Below are 19,082 nucleotides of genomic sequence, written 5' to 3' on the forward strand. Positions count from 1 at the left end.
TTTTAAATGGAACACATCATCCACTAATCGTATCTGATTTTTTTGTAAGTTTGTAATTGTCAACTGCTGCTGTTCAATAATATTCAGAACATCTTCTCGAAAAGATGTGAACTTAATAAGAAATAAGCATTTAGGGAGTTAGTGGTTTGTCTGAATTGTTATTGAAATAATTTCACGTCGGCCCGTCTTTCATAACAGTGATGCAATTTAAAAAGAACAAATAAACATTCGTGGAGTTTGTGGTTTACTTGAATTTTTCTTTCATTGTTGTCATGTCGGGCGTGTTTAACTTATCATATGCCCACAGTTAAATGGGGTACGGTGACCTATATGTATTTCATCAATATTTCTGATTAAAGTTATAATACTATTGGCATTTATACCATCACATCTTGTTTCAGTATTTTTTTTATAATTGTAACGGTCTTCCTAAATCTTTTAAAAAGAACACAGCGGGTATGTTTTATTTTTCTGTTAAAACTGTGTTCTGAAAAAAGTTAAAATCACAAAAATACTGAACTCCGAGAAACATTCAAAACGGAAAGTACCTAATCAAAAGGCAAAATCAAAAGCACAAACACATCAAACCAATAAATAACCATTGATTTATCGTCATTTAAGGTAGCACAATACAAAGATTTGTTTACTCCTAATCAGACAATTTTAAACTGATGTAATTCATTTCATCCTTTTTTTATATTTTATAAATGAGGTACCAAAAGAAAGAAGAAAGATTAATCTTTCAAATTGTGATAATTTCATTATGACATAATTATTACTTAATCAATCGTTATGTAATTAGTTGATATATTTTGATGTCCACACTTGAATGAACTTAGCGTCTTTGTTCTTCATAGCATCCCAAAATACTTTATAGATTCTTGTACAACACAGCTGGACCTCCAAAACTGTGTCTCAGATTTCCAATCACATCAATAGAACAAATTTTATACCACTTTGAATTTAGTGATCTCTTATGAATTGATGTTGCAAACTTCATTGACGATTTATGAGAGAATGAAATACAATAGGAAAAATCTGAGACACAGCAAAGCAACCAACAATCAATCAATCAATCAATGTCATATATATATACCTTCATCGTGAAAGGGGTTGGTTATTGCTGTAAGTATTCAAAACTTTGCCGTTTTCATTTTAAGTCAAAATTATAATAGGTGGTTGTATTAAACCATTATGATCAGAATTCTTGAATTTAGTTACCTAGTGTCGAAGTAGAATGGTCATCTTGAGGGCATGGGTTCATAAGATCGATCGACTACCCATTCAAATTAATGACTTTAAAATTTGAACATGTTGCATTTCCGCAGAGTATACACCGTTGAGGACAAAGACCATGGAAACATGCCGCTAGTGATTTGAGTCACCGACACATCGTATCGATTAGCCAATTATTTGAGGTGACCTAATATGCATTGTCGATTTCACTCATTTTCCCTTATAATTCTTTTGCAGCATTAAGGAACACATTCCTATTACGGATGACCTTATAGTTAAAATATAGCGTAATTGAAATGCTCAACGATGAGGCAGACATTATGTGTCTGCTGTTTAAATTAAAGCTGAAAATTGGAAAGTTTAAATCATTATGTGTTTTTTAAGACATAGATCGTCCTTCTAATGTAATATCAAGCAGAGGAAAAAGGAGATCGGTTGGTAGCAATAAAATTAAACGAGACTTCATGGTTATAAATAGTTAAATTTTTGTATGTTGTACAATTTATTTCAACATATTGTGTGTCATCTTTTCAGAGTGGTGTCATAAGTAGAAGTGAAAATGAATTGTAATACTGATCGGCAGAACCAACAATTCTATGTCCCGCGTAGACGTTATGATTATAAACACGAACCCAGATGAGGTCATTTTCATCCAGGGATAAAACCAATGTTTGACTCATTGCAGACCACGCATTTCTGCCTAAATACAATGTTCCTATTAAATCATCATTGCGGACAAGTTCCAAGTGAATATCATTCGCACCATCATTCATGCCGGTCACAGACACTAAGTATATTCCTTTTGTTGGAATGATTACATGTCCATGGTGTGGGTCATATGCATTGCCAATGTTGGTAAAAATCTTGTTGTATTTGACTACTTGTAGCGGTCCTAAAGTCATTGTGTGGTCTAAAATAGCAGAAAATGCAACGATATTTGTAGGTTGACCTGTAATAAAGAATCAAACACATTTTCAAGGTTACAATCAAGATGCAACTGAAAAAATGGAATTTATTGTCTATTGAAAATACTTCCACTGTATATGTTGTCACCGATTTGCTATAATTGTAGACCTTCCAATATGTTTGTGTATGTTATGATAATATAGTAAGGCAATCGAGAGAGGAAAAGTGGTATAAATGTTCAAATTGATCACATAGGTTTTAAAGAAAATAATTGCAGATATACAGACATACAACTCGTACTTAATTTAATAACGTATCAAACTTGTTTCAAAGCACCTGCACATCTTTTATTTTCAATCAAATGGACAACTTGAAACCTTAACTGGGTCTTACTTGTCTTGATTATTAAGTACCGGTCTTTGTAAGAATCATGCAGGTTCCTGTTGATGGGCGATTCATGACCCCTCTTCAAATGTCTTTATATTTTGTTTATGAGGAAGGTATGGTATGAAAATAAGTTTCCTGTATCAATTTTTTCTTTTGAACCTTGGTTGCCATGGAAACCGTCCTTACAAAATTTTGCCTAAATACGTCCATAAGTAGCCTTTGAAAATTGAAATATAATGGATTTTAAAGAACCATAGAAATAAAGTTAATCTATACAAACAATATGTATATTTACAGTATTGACAAACACAACCCCAAACTATACAAAAACGTTAAAATTTTGAATTTGCTAAATAGTTTGTTTCCATAGCAACCATTTAAAAATGTGTTAAAATTCGAAAATGAAAAATTTCAAAAACTCCTAAATTTTAAATCTGTTTATCTCCCAAGACCAACAATACCATGACATGTCGTTGACAAAATTTGAAAGACCACATTCTATATATTCAGAAAATAAAAAGAAAGTCGTGTGTTTTTTTTTCTTAATTAAGAAAAAGCGAAACCCAACGTCCACGGCTTCCCTCTTCATCTTCACACAATTACTATCATTGTTTTCATAGAACATTGCAAGGTTCATGTTCGGAACCAAATCGAAATATATTGGTTTCACTAATGTTTTGCAATAATTATATCACATAATCTATAATTATGTTTATAAAGAGATAGATTCCTTCTGATAAGAAATTATCAGGTTTGTATTATATATGCTATTTATAAATTTTATATGTTTGCAATCAATCCTACACTAATATAGCGTTTCGGCGGTATTTTTTTATGATAAATAAAATATTGTTATATAGGTCCGCCATCATCAGGGATTGTCCTATATGTTTCAAAAATTATGGTTTCTTTACCTTGGTCGATGTCAGAATATCTGATAAATTTCTGTGCCTTTTATAAGCAATTATCGGTGTTTTTGTGAATACTTCATTGCAAACCACATTATCTCTTATGAGATGCCAATGTTTTAAAAGGTGTTTTCGTAATTTGCTTATGCAAGGATTATATTTAGTAGCCATTACAAGAGGAATTTCCTCTTTACGTTTCCCTTCCTTAGTTGAAAACAAATGTTTTCTCTCTTTGGTTAAGGCTTCATTGAAGCTAGACATGATTTCAGTGTCAGTGTAACCCCTATTTATCAAATTCTGTTTGAACTTTAAGAGAATTTCTCTAAGGTCATTATCATTGTTTGTTGATCTTCTGTAACGAATTACTTCTCCCCGGATAAATGCTTTAAACACGTGCTCCGTATGAGAGCTATTTCTGTGCAAATATAGAAAAGAATTCGTAGGTTTGAAATGGGTTTTCATGTCTAATATATTATTTGCTATAAATCTTCTGCCCTTGAATAAATGAACGTCTAGAAATGTTGTGTCAGATTCTGAAATTTCATATGTGAATTTGAGAAATTTGTGATGGCTATTAGCCAATTTAAAAAATTCTTCAAGTTCATGTCTTTTACCGTGGTGTATTATTATTCCATCATCCATGTATCTGGCATAATAAAATATGTTTGTCTTGTAAGGAAATGACGAAATAATTTCTTTCATTATTTGATATAATAAAATATTACAACATTCCGGTGCACAGCAGGCCCCAATTGCAGAACCTAGACATTGTTGATATAATTGATCATTAAATTCAAAGATATTATGTTGCAGAACATATCCCAAGAGGGAAACTAAATCATCTGTAGAGGGATATTTTATAGTGTAATGCGATTTATCAAATGCATCATATGCTGCTCTTACTGCTAAAAGAATTTCTTCAATTGGACAGTTGGTAAACATCTGACTTATGTCAAAACTACATAATAGGCAATTGTCTAATGGTTTGATTGTTTCTATTTTTTGTATAAAATCAGATGAATCTCTGATGAAAGTATGGTGTTTCTTAACTATTGGCACAAGAAAATAATCAACATAACGACCTATGTATTCAGTGATCGTACCAATCTGGGAAATGATAGGTCTCCCTGGAGGAACTATTAAATCAATATTAAATCCTATTCTCATGACATTGTCATAATCTACAAAATTTATTTTGTGTATTTTCGGTAATATATGCATTTGTCCCGGTCCGTAATTTTTCTGATTGCCATTTATCATGTATTTGAATGAAATTTCGTCAATTTCATTATGAATGTGCATTCTAGTGACATAATCATTGATATTATTTCTGAGAACCTTGAAGTCAAAACCGTCAAGACTTGTGTAGTGATGCGATTGTAATTGCCGATAAGCTTCGGATAAGTAAATACTCTTATCAAGAACAACAACATTGTTGCTTTTATCAGCTTTCTTAATAAGAATTGATTTGTCTCGCAAAAGTGAAGATATGCTTGACCTCTCACCAGGTTTCAGATTGTCTCTAAATCTCCGAGGCTGCATTGACGACAACTCATGTTTTGTTTGGAAAATATAATTTTCAAGTGCATCACAGCTGTAGTGAGGTTCATATTTGCTATTCTCCCTGAATGGGTGTATATTTTCATTCTTTGAATAAAATAGAAATTTACATCTTAATTTTCTAGCAAATTCATTAAAGTCTCTCATTAAATCATTTTTTGCCCCTTTCAACGCGGGAGCAGGTATGAATTTCAACCCTTTTGAAAGCAGCAAATATTCATTGTCAGTTAAAGTTTTCATTGACAGATTAACCACATGCTGTTTAGCCTGTTTTATTTGGAATTTTATTTTTGATTGTTGCATTGCAACTTTGTTTCTTTGGCGCTTGCCATACTTTTTCTTTTTCATATGAACATTAAAGCGTCTAGCCATGACTGAAAAAATAATTTTAGTCAAAAATTGTAAATTTTCACCAAAAAGTCAGATTACCAAACAGATGAATACTGAAACATTTTGAACTTAAAAAGCTAAAACATTCCATTTATGCGTGCATTTCTGACACAAATTTGGTAATTATAAATGAGAAAATATGATTGATAGAGATATTTTTGTAGAGAAGGACATTGTTTCTCTCTGGGCATGGTGCCCCCCCCTTTTTTTCAAAATTCAAAAAATTATTAAAAAATTTAAAAGATGGAATTCAATTGTGAACATTTTGAGCATTAAAACATGAAATTCAATAATAGAACCCCCTACAACATTTTCATATATTGGTTTGTTTTTTTTAGAAATGGGGAATGTGTCAAAGAGACAACAACCCAAATAACAGAAAATAGCCGAAAGGCTGATGACTGAATGAAGGATAGCTGCGTCCCTAATTACACTTGTTTTGTGCAAATTGAAATTTAAAATCTTTAGATGCTATTTCATGGTCTTTAAAATTAGACTCTGTCCAAGTTTCATTTCAATCTATGTAAAAAAAAAAACTTAGTCTCAGACTGTCTTTAAATTTTAACTCTAAACAACAGGCTCTAAAGAGCCTGAATCGATTACCTGTAATTTTTTGTTAAATCTTGCATCAATGATTATTTGTCCCTTTCAATATATATCAATGAGTGGCTTAACAATTCCATTTAAATGTTCTTTGTATCTGTCGTTTTTTCTTCAAAAGCAAAAAATGCATTTTACCCCTATGTTCCATTTTAGCCATAGTGGCTAAGTTTCTTGAAGTACAAGGAAATAAAAAACTAAATTTATACAAGATACTCCCAAGTTGGGCTGATATTGATTAAGCATATTCAGAAGAAGATTTTTTTTTAAAGTAAAGAAACTAGATGAACAAATTGTGAAAAATTTCTTTAAAGGGCTATAATTCAATTGACAATTGTGGTCATATAAACTTATTTGTAAATCTTACTTTGTTGAAAGTTGTGCTGTTTACAGTTTATCTTTGTCATTAATAATATTCAAGACAATAACAAAAACTGCAAAATTTCGGTACAATTAACAATTTAGTGGCCGCAACCCAACAATGGGTTGTTAGATTCATCTTAAAATTTGCTCTTTAAAGTCTTTAGTGTTTGAGATATGAGCTACACACTGCATTTTACCCCTATGTTCTATTTTTACCCATGGCGGCCATGTTTTTTTACAAAATAGAAAATAAAACACAAAATTTATTCTAGATATCCTAAGGATCATTCAGTTTAAGTTTTACTGGAATTGGTTCAGTAGTTTCAGTGGATATGTTTCAAATATTTTACACCGGACAGACGACAACGGACGCAAAGTGATGGCAAAATTCACAGTTCCTTTGAAACGGTGACCTAAAAAAAACTATGTCCGTTCTATCAAAAATAAACTGAAAATACAAAATAAAAATTTTGTACCATCGAGAGCGCTAACGAGGCCACTTTCCATAAATTTTAATATTTTTAAGGGTCATAACTCTTTAAAAAAAGTCAATTGTCCATGATTATAGAAATCAGCCGAGATCTTGTTGATATTAATCTAGTGTATAAGTTTTATTCAAAATCTGACAAGAATTGTACCTGTGGGAGCGCTAACGGGGCTATTTTCCATAAATTTATTATTTTCAAGGGTTATAACTGTTTTTTATAAAAGTCGATTGACCACCAATATATAACTTGTTTAAGATATTGCTTATATTAACCTAAAGTATTAGTTTCGTAAAAAAATCTGACAGAATTTGTACATGTGCGAGCGCTGCAAGGACCGGAGAGACAAACACACGGACAGCCAGATGGACACATGGACGGATGGCAATCAAAATTTTAAGCAGACCATGTTTAAATTAAAAAAAATAAGTTCTATTTTCGATTTTTTATACGACCGCAAAAATTTTGGTCGTATATTGGTATCACGTTGGCGTCGTCGTTGTCGTCCAAAGACATTTGGTTTTCGCACTCAAACTTTAGTAAAAAAGTAAAGTGAAATCTATGAAATTTAAACACAAGGTTTATGAACATAAAAGGAAGGTTGGGATTGATTTTGGGTGTTTTGGTCCCAACAGTTTAGGAATAAGGGACCAAAAAGGGCCCAAATAAGCATTTTCTTGGTTTTCGCACAATAACTTTAGTTAGAGTAAACAGAAATCTATGAAATTTTAACATAAGGTTTATGACCACAAAAGAAAGGTTGGGATTGATTTTGGAAGTTTTAGTCCCAACAGTTTAGGAATTAGGGGCCAAAAACAGGTCCCAAATAAGCTTTTTTCTTGGTTTTTGTACAATAACTTTAGTATAAGTTAATAGAAATCTATGAAATTTTTACACAAGGTTTATAACCACAAAAGGAAGGTTTGGATTGATTTTGGGAATTTTGGTCCGAACGAATTAGGGGCCAAAAGGGTCCAAAATTAAACTTTGTTTGATTTTATCAAAAAATGAATTATTGGGGTTCTTTGATATCCCAAATCTAACCGTGTATTCAGATTCTTAATTTTTGGTCCTGTTTTCAAATTGGTCTACATTAAGGTCCAAAGGGTCCAAAATTAAACTTAGCTTGATTTTAACAAAAATTGAATCCTTGGGGTTCTTTGATATGCTGAATCTAAACATGTACTTATATTTTTGATTATGGGCCAAGTTTTCAAGTTGGTCCAAATCGGGGTCCAAAATTATTATATTAAGTTTTGTGCAATAGCGAGAAATTTTCAATTGCACAGTATTCTTAATAGCAAGAAATCTTCAATTGCACAGTATTGTGCAATAGCAAGAAATTTTTAATTGCACAGTATTGCGCAATAGCAAGAAATCTTCAATTGCATGGTATTGCGCAATAGCAAGAAATATCTAATTGCACAATATTGCGCAATAACAAGAAATTTTCAATTGCACAGTTTTGCGCGAAAGCAAGAAATAATCAATTGCACAGTATTGTCCCGTTTTCAAATTGGTCTACATTAAGGTCCATAAATAAACTTTGTTTGATTTCAACATAAATTGAATATACGGGGTTCTTCAATATGCTGAATCCAACCATGTATTTAGATTTTTAATATTTGGGCCCGGTTATCAAATTGGTCCACATTGAGGTCTAAAGGGTCTAAAATTGAACATTATTTGATTTCATCAAAAATTGAATTCTATGATATGCTGAATCTAACCATGTATTTAGATTTTGGATATTGGACCATAATAGGTAAATGTCAACTTTAAAATTTTTTAAGTTTTTAAGTTTAAGTTCTTAGACCACATTCATTCTGTGTCAGAAACCTATGTTGTGTCAACTATTCAATCACAATCCAAATGCAGAGCTGTATCAAGCTTAAATGTTGTGTCCATACTTGCCCCAACTGTTCAGGGTTCGACCTCTGCGGTCGTATAAAGCTGCGCCCTGTGGTACAGTGTTTCCAATTTCATTATCTATGGAAAATACATTGCCTTGTATCGTTCCTTTGTGGACTAGTATACTATTGCGCAGAGTCTGATTATGTACACATAATGGCTGTTACTATTTACCTCCCATGTAAATCGACATGTATCGAAACCTTTATGCAAACACTTATTTGTCACTATGTCGATTTAACTGTGCTAGAATTGAAATTGAAGAAGAAGTACAGAACCTTTCTTTCTATTCTAATATATTATAATATAACTTATCTAAAAGATTTGAAATAAATGCGGAATGTGTCCATTGGACACAGATGATGCTCCCGCTTGCATATCATAAAAGTTATAAACGGATTCAAAGTAGATCTGCATTTGCTGGTTTTAAGCATTGTGTATAATTTTAATAACATCTGGTAAAGACAAACTAAAGTTAGAGAACAGAAACGGAAATTCAGCAATATTTCTATTTGTAAAGGGGCATAACTCTTGGACGGTTTAAGTGACATCACCAAAATGCAAACTTAGTCTGTGTTTTATGGTAGTAAGCAATGTGATTAAGTTTCATAACATTTGGTTGAGGCGAACTAAAGATAGAGAACAGAAACCAACGTTGGGACATACTGACGGACGGACAAGGGTAAACCTTAATGTCCTCTCTGCCACTGCGGGGGCATAAAAATGTGTAAATATAACAATTGATTAAATTAGGCAAAATTCAATGCATGGTCATTGCACATGGTTGTCATAAAGGTTTGAGAATCAAAACAGTATATTATAGTTATGACCAGCAAATTTTCCTCAAGGCCACAAGGAAAATATTTTTGAGAACCATAAAAAACGCGATTATTCTGCCGTATACAAATAACAATTCAATTAGGTAAAATAATAGACAAGCTGTACTTTTCCACCATATACAATAGAAACATTGACAAATTCTTGCACAATTTAATGTAGATCGTTGGTATATATTTCCTCAGATAGAACATGTAGAATTTGTATGCCCCCACCGTAGCAAAGGGGGCATTAAGTTGTACCCTTGTCCGTAAGTACGTCCGTTCCAGAGTTATACCCTTATACAAATGGAAAAAAATGCTGACTTTTTTGTTTCCGTTCTCTAACTTAAGTTTGCCACAACCAAATGTTTTGAAACTTATACACAATGCTTATTTCCATGAAATTTAGAACAGTTAGAATGTTATTGGTGTAACATGTACTGTCAATAAGTTATGCCCCTTTAAAAATGGAAAAAAATGCTGAATTTTCCGTTTCCGTTCTCTCTTTTTCGTCTGTCTGACATAGTTCATCTTACCCTGAACTCATTTTCTTAGAACATTGATAATGTTAAGTTAATATGATACTTATATTAAAATCTTTACATAACACTTACAGAGTTTCAAAAGTAATTCAATGATAAATAAAACCAACCAGACATTTCAGGGTGAGCCTTCTTGCTTAGCAGATCTTAGTCTAGGGTTAAAGTTTTTAAAGCATCAATCTGTTTCAAAAACTAATAATGAGTTGCATTAAATTGTTACTGTAACTTCTTTATAGCCATTTTTAAAGAGAAAGTATCCTGAGCTATTTTTTTTTTAAATGTTCATTAAGATTTGTTTTATAGATAATCATGTTATGCTCATTGTTGAAGGATATATGGTGATCTGTGGTTGTTTATTTCTATGTCTCTGCTCTCTGGTGGAGAGTTAATTGTTAATTGACAATTAAAACACATCCTCTTATCTTTATACATAGACTTACTATTAATTAAGTTTTGGTTTCAACATTATTCTTTTTCACTGACAGCATCAGTCTTAGACATGACAACGGGTTATGCGTATTACCATTTTTTTTTTAAACTTCTGAGAAATCTTACATATAAGATTGAAGGGAGGGGGTACCATATGTTGCCCTCAACTTTAGAAGTTGTGTTATGCTTAAATTCTTAAAATACTTAGTTCACAAGTAAACACAATGAGATACCACATTTTTTTCAACAAATTTTATAATTTTGGAAAAAAAAGGGGGGTGCACCATACCCATATCGATGATTTTTTCATTTTGTACAAGTACATCTTCATTTATCATATATTTTCGTTTAAAATTAACAAATGTGTGTCAGAATTGCACATATAAATGGAATATTTTAGCTTTTTAAGTTCAAAATGTTTCAGTATTCATCTGTTGGGTAATCTGAATTTTGGTGAAAATTGACAATTTTTGACTAAAATTATTTTTTTAAAGAAAAAAAAACACACGACTTTCTTTTTATTTTCTGAATATATAGAATGTGGTCTTTCAAAATTTGTCAATGACATGTCATGGTATTGTTGGTCTTGGGAGATAAACAGATTTAAAATTTAGGAGTTTTTGAAATTTTTCATTTTCGAATTTTAACATATTTTTAAATGGTTGCTATGGAAACAAACTATTTAGTAAATTCACAAGTTTAACGTTTTTATATAGTTTTGGGTTTTGTTTGTCAATACTGTAAATATACATATTGTTTGTATTGATTAACTTTATTTCTATGGGACTTTAAATTCCCTTATTTTATATTTTCAAAAAAGGGTCTTTTTTCACATATTCAGGCAAAATGTTGTTTTGATGGTTACCATGGCAACAGGCATAATACAGGGAAAATAAAGACAGAATTTTACCCATCTACCAAAGTTCTTATGATATAGGGCAAAACAAATTACTTCTGTGACATGTCATGAATCACCTTCTGCATGATTTTTACAAAGACCGGTACTTAATGTGTGACATTAGGGTATCAACATATGAACTGACAAAAAATGACTACATAAACAATAAATCTTTATTATTCTATGTTTCTGTTAGTAAGGGTTATGCACCTTCACCAGACGCATGTTTCACATGATATACAATTGAATACGGGAGTGGGGAATGTTTCAAAGAGACAACAACCAGGTAAAAAAGCAGAACACAGCCGAATACCTATAATGGGTCTTCAACGCGGTAAGAAAATTCTGCACCCGAAGGCGGGCTTCAGTTGGCCTCAAAATAAAATTGTGTTCCATGCAATGTTGTTATAATCCGGAAAAGATAAATTGAAAACTTAATATTGTTTTTCGACTCCAATCAAAACTACAAGATATTTTGTGTTTACATGGACACGATTCACCTCAGGATGTTGAGTTTTGTTTCACCCGAAGCGTGCCGGAGACTTCTGAGTTATATACATTGATGCATTTGTTATAAGTGATATGCATTTGTACCTGTTGAACCGTAAGTAATAGTAATATTTGGTCTTTTAAGTTGATGTCCTTGGTTAGAAAAAAGAGAATAAGGTCAAGGTCATGTTTTTAATTATGAATTTGACATATTTGAAGTCGTAAAAGAAATCGACAAAACAACTTAACTAAACTATTTGACGCTACATATACATTTTGGTGCAAAGGTTGCATTGATATTTAATTAAAAATTTCTTTCCTATTATACATTACAATACAATACAAATATGTTTATTATAGTGACATTGTGTATAACAAATTATGTACAATATTGAAATATTTCAATTAAATTACACCCGGCCCAATGGACCTATAAGTCACTTCAAATAGATACTGTAGTATTAATTCAGATTGTCATCAGGAATTATATATACATGTTAATTATTTAAATATTAGTGTTGTCTGCGTTTTGTTAATGAATGTTCTAAGTATTGAGCTGTTTTTCGAGGATATTCTGACAATAATAAATTTAACTTTTCACTGTTATTCAAATTTAATACGGTTTCACTAAGTCCAGAAAATAATTTATTACGTAGTCCATTGTAAAATTGGCATTCAATCAGAAAGTGTAGTTCATTTTCAACATGTTCGAAATCGCATATTCTTTACATCCGTTGACATTCTGGTTCACCAACAAAACGTCCTGTTCCTAATCTTAGCGGAAGAATGCCACATCTAAACTGGGCCAGTACAGATCTTTCTCTACGTTTTAAATTTTGTTTAACATATGTTTCTGTTGAATATGTAGATTTAAAAGTTCTATATGTACGAAGTTTCGGAAAGTTAGATAAGTTCGTATGCCATTTTGTTGCACATATATCCATAAGATTGTTTCCGACGCTAGAAACATCACATTTTAGCATTTGTTGAAAGTTAGCATCCATACCAACTAAAGACATTATTGTTCTTACACTAGTAGACCAATTGTTCGTAGATTATTCGTATTCCCATAGGAACACCCTATTTACAAAGTCTACTTTTGTCCATATCCATCAATCGGTTCCAATATCTAACCATAGTACACCAGCGACGTTCTTTTGAAGGTAACCATCCAACATCTCCGTTTATAGCCAGCTTTGGAGCAAACTTGTGAACTCCCAAAAAGTATCTTATGGCCTTGTTTTGAACAGTGTCGACACAATTTAAGTCTTTGAAACCCCACACTGAAGAACAGTAGTCGAGTATAAGTACAATACAAGAGACATACAGTTTTTATACCAAATTCTTTTAAACTGTGTATCTTCGATATAATAGCTCCGAGTGCTCTTCCACCAGCTGCAGAAAGATTTTCAGCATTCGATGTTTAATCTTTTTTCTCGTTAAAAACAACTTCAGGGTATTTATATTTGTCTGTAATTTGCAAGATGTTTCCTCCGATTCTGAACTGAAATTCGCTCCGTTTTATGCGAGATGCTCTAAATTCAACGACTTTTGACTTGTCTGTATTAATTAAGACTCTCCATTTTTTATCTAGCATCTTTTGCATATCACATTCATTCTCGGCCATCAAAACAATATCGTCCGCATATAAAAGTAAAGACAATTTCGATTTTCCAATATTAATACCAAGTCCAAGTTGGTTGATTTCATCCACAAGATCATCAATAAAAACAGAAAATAGTGTCGGTGATAAATTATCACCTTGTTTTATACCAGAGTTATATAAAAACCAATCGGACATTTTATTGTTTAATCGAATACTTGCGGTTGTTTGCACATATAAACTTTTAATAGAGTTATATATTTTTCCATCAATATTATTAAGCAACAGTTTGTACAGCAACATATCACGATCTACGAAATCAAAAGCCTTTTTCAGATCAATAAATGAGGCAATAACATTAGGATTGTTTTTTATTATGCTGTTAAAGGTGAATATAAGATCCTCATATGAACGATTTTTACGAAAGCCGTTTTGTTCCTCAGAAAGTAAATCATTGTTCTCCAGATATGAAGACACTCTATTGTTTATAAATCCACTGTACAGCTTCGAAACAGACGACAACAAACTGATTCCTCGATAGTGTAGTGGAATGCGTTTATCTGATGATTTGTCTTTAAGTGTCGGACAGATAATGGCCTGGTGCCATAATTATGGTACAATGCTCGTGTCGACAACAAGTTGAAACATAGAATTTAGGACGGCGATCACGTTTTTCTGTCTTCAATACTTCATAAGGGATATTATCAATTCCACACGATTTACCGTTCTTTGTTCTTGAGACAAGTCGCCTAATTCCATCTATAGTTATAGCTGAATTCAACACTTTATTTTCAATAAACAAAGAATCGAGCATTCGTTCTTCTAATAAGACTTTATAACTAGAGGCATATTTTTGCAAATTACCATCGAAATCGTCCGCTGAACTATCCATATATTTTCAAAATCTGTTTTTCATTTTTCTGAAACAACCTTTTCATTACTAACAATCTCACCATCTTTTGTCATATATTTCCATTGGAATAGAGGAATGTCTACGAGGCCCTAGCTGTTTGATTTTGTTCAAAAATCCGTAGGATTATTCGTCGTCATAGTTTCAATGTCAGTGCACATACTTTGTTTATATTGACTTTCATACTGGCGTAGCTTGCAGTCAAAGGTTTTTTGCGCTAACTGAAACTTTGTTCTTAGTTCATTTTTCACATTGGTACGTCCTTTGAACTTCAAATACTGTTTTTCTTATAAATGCATATCATTCCATAACGTTTGTAGGTCATCGTTTTTTACTTTTAACCGTTTTTTCGAGGATCCACTGGTGTTAAAAACTGGAATTTTATCGTTCATCTCCTGTATTATTATATCACAAAGTTCCGTGTATATATTATCTATATTTTCTTGAGTTTCTCTAGTTTGTTCAATGTGACTTATAACATTTTGCAATGCAAATTTACACATATCGGCAGAAAACATATCATTTGACATTAATTTCAATTTAAATCTCTTCGTTGATTGAGTAGGGATGCCTGGAATGCTGTCGGTAAATATGGATTTTATAGACCTAAATTCTGTTACCAAGACTGAATGGTCCGGAAGTTTGCTACGTTCACCATGAAAATTTAAAAGATTTGCCTTTTCTACAATAGATCTTGTTGGGATTGTTTCAATCGAAATACACTGGTCTAGATAATCTTGCGGGACACAAATGTAATCTACCACGGATTTCCCTATACCTGAAATGAATGTGAAGTTATCTTTATCTTGATCGAATCTTCCATTCAAGACGCACATTTTCGATTCGTTCAAAAATTCCAAGAAGGTGTTTCCATGTTGGTTAACGGTTTTATCAAGCGATAATCGTGACGGTAATTCATCAAAATCAGAATAATCCTTCAGTGATCCTATTCTTGACTTAAAATCTGCCACAGAGAAAAATAGCGTCCGTATCGCATTGTTCGTATATATCAGATAAGATATGTGCAAAATATCATTGAGAGTCTCTTCCCCAAACTGAGTTTTCAGGAGGTAGGTAACACGAAAATACAATAAAGTTATAATATGTGGTTTTTTCATTGAAATTTACCACACATAACGCCATCTCGTATTATGTCAATCGTTTCATATTTATATTCTTCAAAAATCCAGTTTTTAATCAAGCGTCCTATTATATTTAAATTAAGCGTATGGTGATGTACAACATTAACGATATTTAATAAAGATCTTGGGTCTTTTGTTTACGACCTGAATAGTTACCAAAGGCATTAATCTTATAATTTGGTACACAAGACGCGCTTTACGTCTACATAATTATATAATACCAGAGCCACATATCAGCTTATAGCAACGACGTAGGCCGGGCATGGCCAAAAACGTTGCACGCTACCCATACGCTCAGGTCAAAATAGTAAGAAAGCCAAACAAGTACAAAGTAGAAGCGAATTGCGGATCAAAAATTTCAAAACACGGTTTGAAATTGAAGTCACTGTCATAGGAAATTTCGCATTATATAATTTGACCTTTAAAACTTCATATCTATACATGATAAAGGCATGCAACATTATAGTTTACATTCTGTTGCAAGCCATATGACCTATCATATAATATCGAAAGTGACATTTTTCAGACCAAAGGTAACAAATTATCTGTTTAGTCTAAAACAATAAATGCATATAAACCATATTTTTTGAATCTGCAAACAGAAGTTAACATTTGACACTGTAAATAAATTTAAAACGGATTTGAACTTTTCAAATCAAAATATGTCGTTTAAGGTGGAAAGACCTTTAATTGTGTAATCATGCACTAATTGTGTTTAACTATTGTTTAAATACTCACTATTGAGAAGCAACCTTTTCGATTCACTGTCTGCAATATTCATCCCTTCGGTTTGACGAATTACTTTTCTCCCAGTATAGTTTTCTTGGGCGGATATAAGAGGAATGCTTTTTAGATGCTGGTCTGTCGGATCAACATTATTTTCTTCTTCTTGTGTCGGCTGATAGTTACTATTGTAATTGTTATCACTGCTATAATTTTGTACCTCAGGACTTGCGATTTTGTTTGCTACAGTCAGTTTTTTCAATTCTTTATTCAATTGCCGATTGCTTCTGCGTAATTCATGTAATTCATTTAAGATTCCATTTTGTTTCAATTCAAATACGTCTATCTTCATTCGAAGTTGCCGTTTTTCGTAGTCCGTCTTTCCTTTTGCCATTTTTAACTGATTTACATCATTCAGTAGAATGTCTACAATGACATGAATAAGTGCCCTAGTGAAATTATCATTTTTTTTGGTAAATATTTTGTACATCAGAATGCATTTTAAAGTGAAAATAACTGTTTTTATTTTTTATGAGTTCCGATTTGCCATATTAAAATTCGGCAGGGCCGCTCAAACCCAAAGTAGAGAAAAGTCAAAAATGTACAAATGCTTGGCTTAGGGAACATACAAGATTCAATAGAACCGTGATAACATCTTTCTGTTTTTGATGTTCTAAAAAAAAATTTCGAATTAAATCCTACTCAGTTTTTTTATTTTATTTTTGTAGCTCTCATGGACTAAAATGTCTCTATTGACGGTCCCATTTGTATTCAATATCGGTTAAATAATAAACCATTCATTGTCAAAATTCATAAATCGATATAGAAAAAACAAATCCGGGTTACAAACTAAAACTGAGAGAAACGTATCAAATATACAATAAAAAGTGCATAATTCGACCTCTTTGAATTCGTTTTCATTTGAACTTCAATTGAACTCCTTAGCTAGAGATTGATAACATGTGCATTGTTCGTGTTCAGTTTTACAAAGGAAAATAATTTCAATAATGAAAATATGAAACAAAGATAAAATAATTTGATATACTGGTTCGATCGACAAATTATTATTCTTATACAGTTAAAAACGATGATTAACATATATTTTTAATCAATAATATGAAATCAAACAGACCTAGAAAAATCCAATTTCGCGAGTTTCCTTTCTATTTATAGACAATAACTGTTTAGTGTCTTTAAATATCAGCTGTATGTGTATGATGCTAAGAAATAAGGTGTATGTGATCTTGTAGCGAGCTACTACACCTGTTTCGAGCCGAGTACAAATACAGCTGATATTTAAAGACACTAAACAGTTATTGTCTTTATCCTGCAATTAATTCTGTATATTATTTGTGTTTTGAAAGACACAAAAACACACATAGTTTTGCATTTATTTTCGATTTGACTCCCTTGAGGCCCGTGTAGTAATACGATACAGTAATCACACATTCATGTAATATAATGAAGACGGGTTCGCAAAACATTGTCCAATTTGAAACAGGAGTGTACGAGTTGTCCTACGCTTCAGGCTCGACATTCACTAAACATGCATGCTCAAATTGACATGGTTGTTTTTGTTACACAATCATACACATACAAGTTTTGAAATCGATAGTTGTCATCGTAGAAAAGACTGATGTTCATGTGTGTATGTTATCAGAAATTGGCGTGCTTCTTATTGCTCTAAAGAAATGTTTGAAAACAAACCAATCGTATTACAGGAATCGTTAATTCGCAATTAATACGTCATTGGAATGCGACTGCAATACACAGTATGAGGTCACGCAGGTTCAAACAATACTCAGTTCGACAGTGGGTGGAGCTGTAAAGCGATATCTGTATAGTATACAGATACAGCATAGCGATATCTGTAGGGCCGTATCTGTATAGTAGAACACCCAATCGCAGGATAAACATCTATATTTATGGTTATATCGCTAATTTGACCATCACAAGGCTTTGGAGGTTAAATCGACAGTTAATTAGATGGAGTCTAGACAAAAATACACACGAAAGAGTTACATATTCTTGCGCCTATGTACTGTAAATGGTTTGTTCTAGACTTTTCAAAATATAGATAAATGTTTTAAACCGTAAAATGTTATAAATGAAATATGAGAATTTGAGTCAAATAGGTGAACTAGTGCCGTTTAGAAAGGTTTGCTATAAGTTAAATCAATGCTGATGTAATTTTCAAAAGGTAGTAAATCAACAAGCTCTAGATAAAATAATTGTTTCCTTGTTTCCGCTAGGTCAATTTCTGGTGTTTCCCTTTTGTAAACCGTACAGTTCGGGTCCATCTTATTATTTTTCTCTGCGTCCAAGAACAAACTAACCTATCATCTTCTTCATGTCAGCAAAAGATTCAGCTTCCTCAGCATGTGTGCAATGATTTATACCATATAAACAATAAATGAATACAATCACAAATAATTCCTTTGAAACAGCCATTCTAGAATCGTATTCAAATAACAACATACATTTATCTGATGTCGGTAAGTAGTTCACCAGTTTGATAAATGACAAGGACAACTTTAAGCAATATGTGTGGGAAGGGGCAGTTCATACAGCAAGGCCTAAATATAAATGTTAGATAAGAATTTATTATGAAGACTGTATACGATTAATGCATTTTGTTGAAAGCCAGTGTATATCTGTCAGTTGTAAATGAAATAGTCTTGTGACAATGTTAGTTGAGTTCTTATATGAAAGTTTCTGGGCCTCTTGTTGATCAACTTACAACATCAACATATGTGATAAATAAGACTTGTGATTCCTTTTA

At 32.2% G+C, this 19,082-nt stretch overlaps 1 protein-coding gene across 1 annotated transcript; it reads right to left on the minus strand.

Annotated features, from left to right (window-relative positions):
- Positions 1–1,763: 1,763 nt before the first annotated feature.
- On the minus strand, positions 1,764–18,763 carry LOC139500593 (uncharacterized). The gene is made up of 3 exons (XM_071289348.1): positions 18,637–18,763; positions 16,316–16,726; positions 1,764–2,185 (listed from the first exon to the last, which is right to left on the minus strand). Exons 1-3 carry the CDS (start codon positions 18,749–18,751, stop codon positions 1,767–1,769), a joined length of 945 nt encoding a protein of 314 aa, XP_071145449.1. The 5' UTR covers positions 18,752–18,763; the 3' UTR covers positions 1,764–1,766.
- Positions 18,764–19,082: the final 319 nt, after the last annotated feature.

Source organism: Mytilus edulis, chromosome 13 (assembly GCF_963676685.1).
Source record: "Mytilus edulis chromosome 13, xbMytEdul2.2, whole genome shotgun sequence".
Classification (NCBI taxonomy): Eukaryota; Metazoa; Mollusca; class Bivalvia; order Mytilida; family Mytilidae; genus Mytilus; species Mytilus edulis.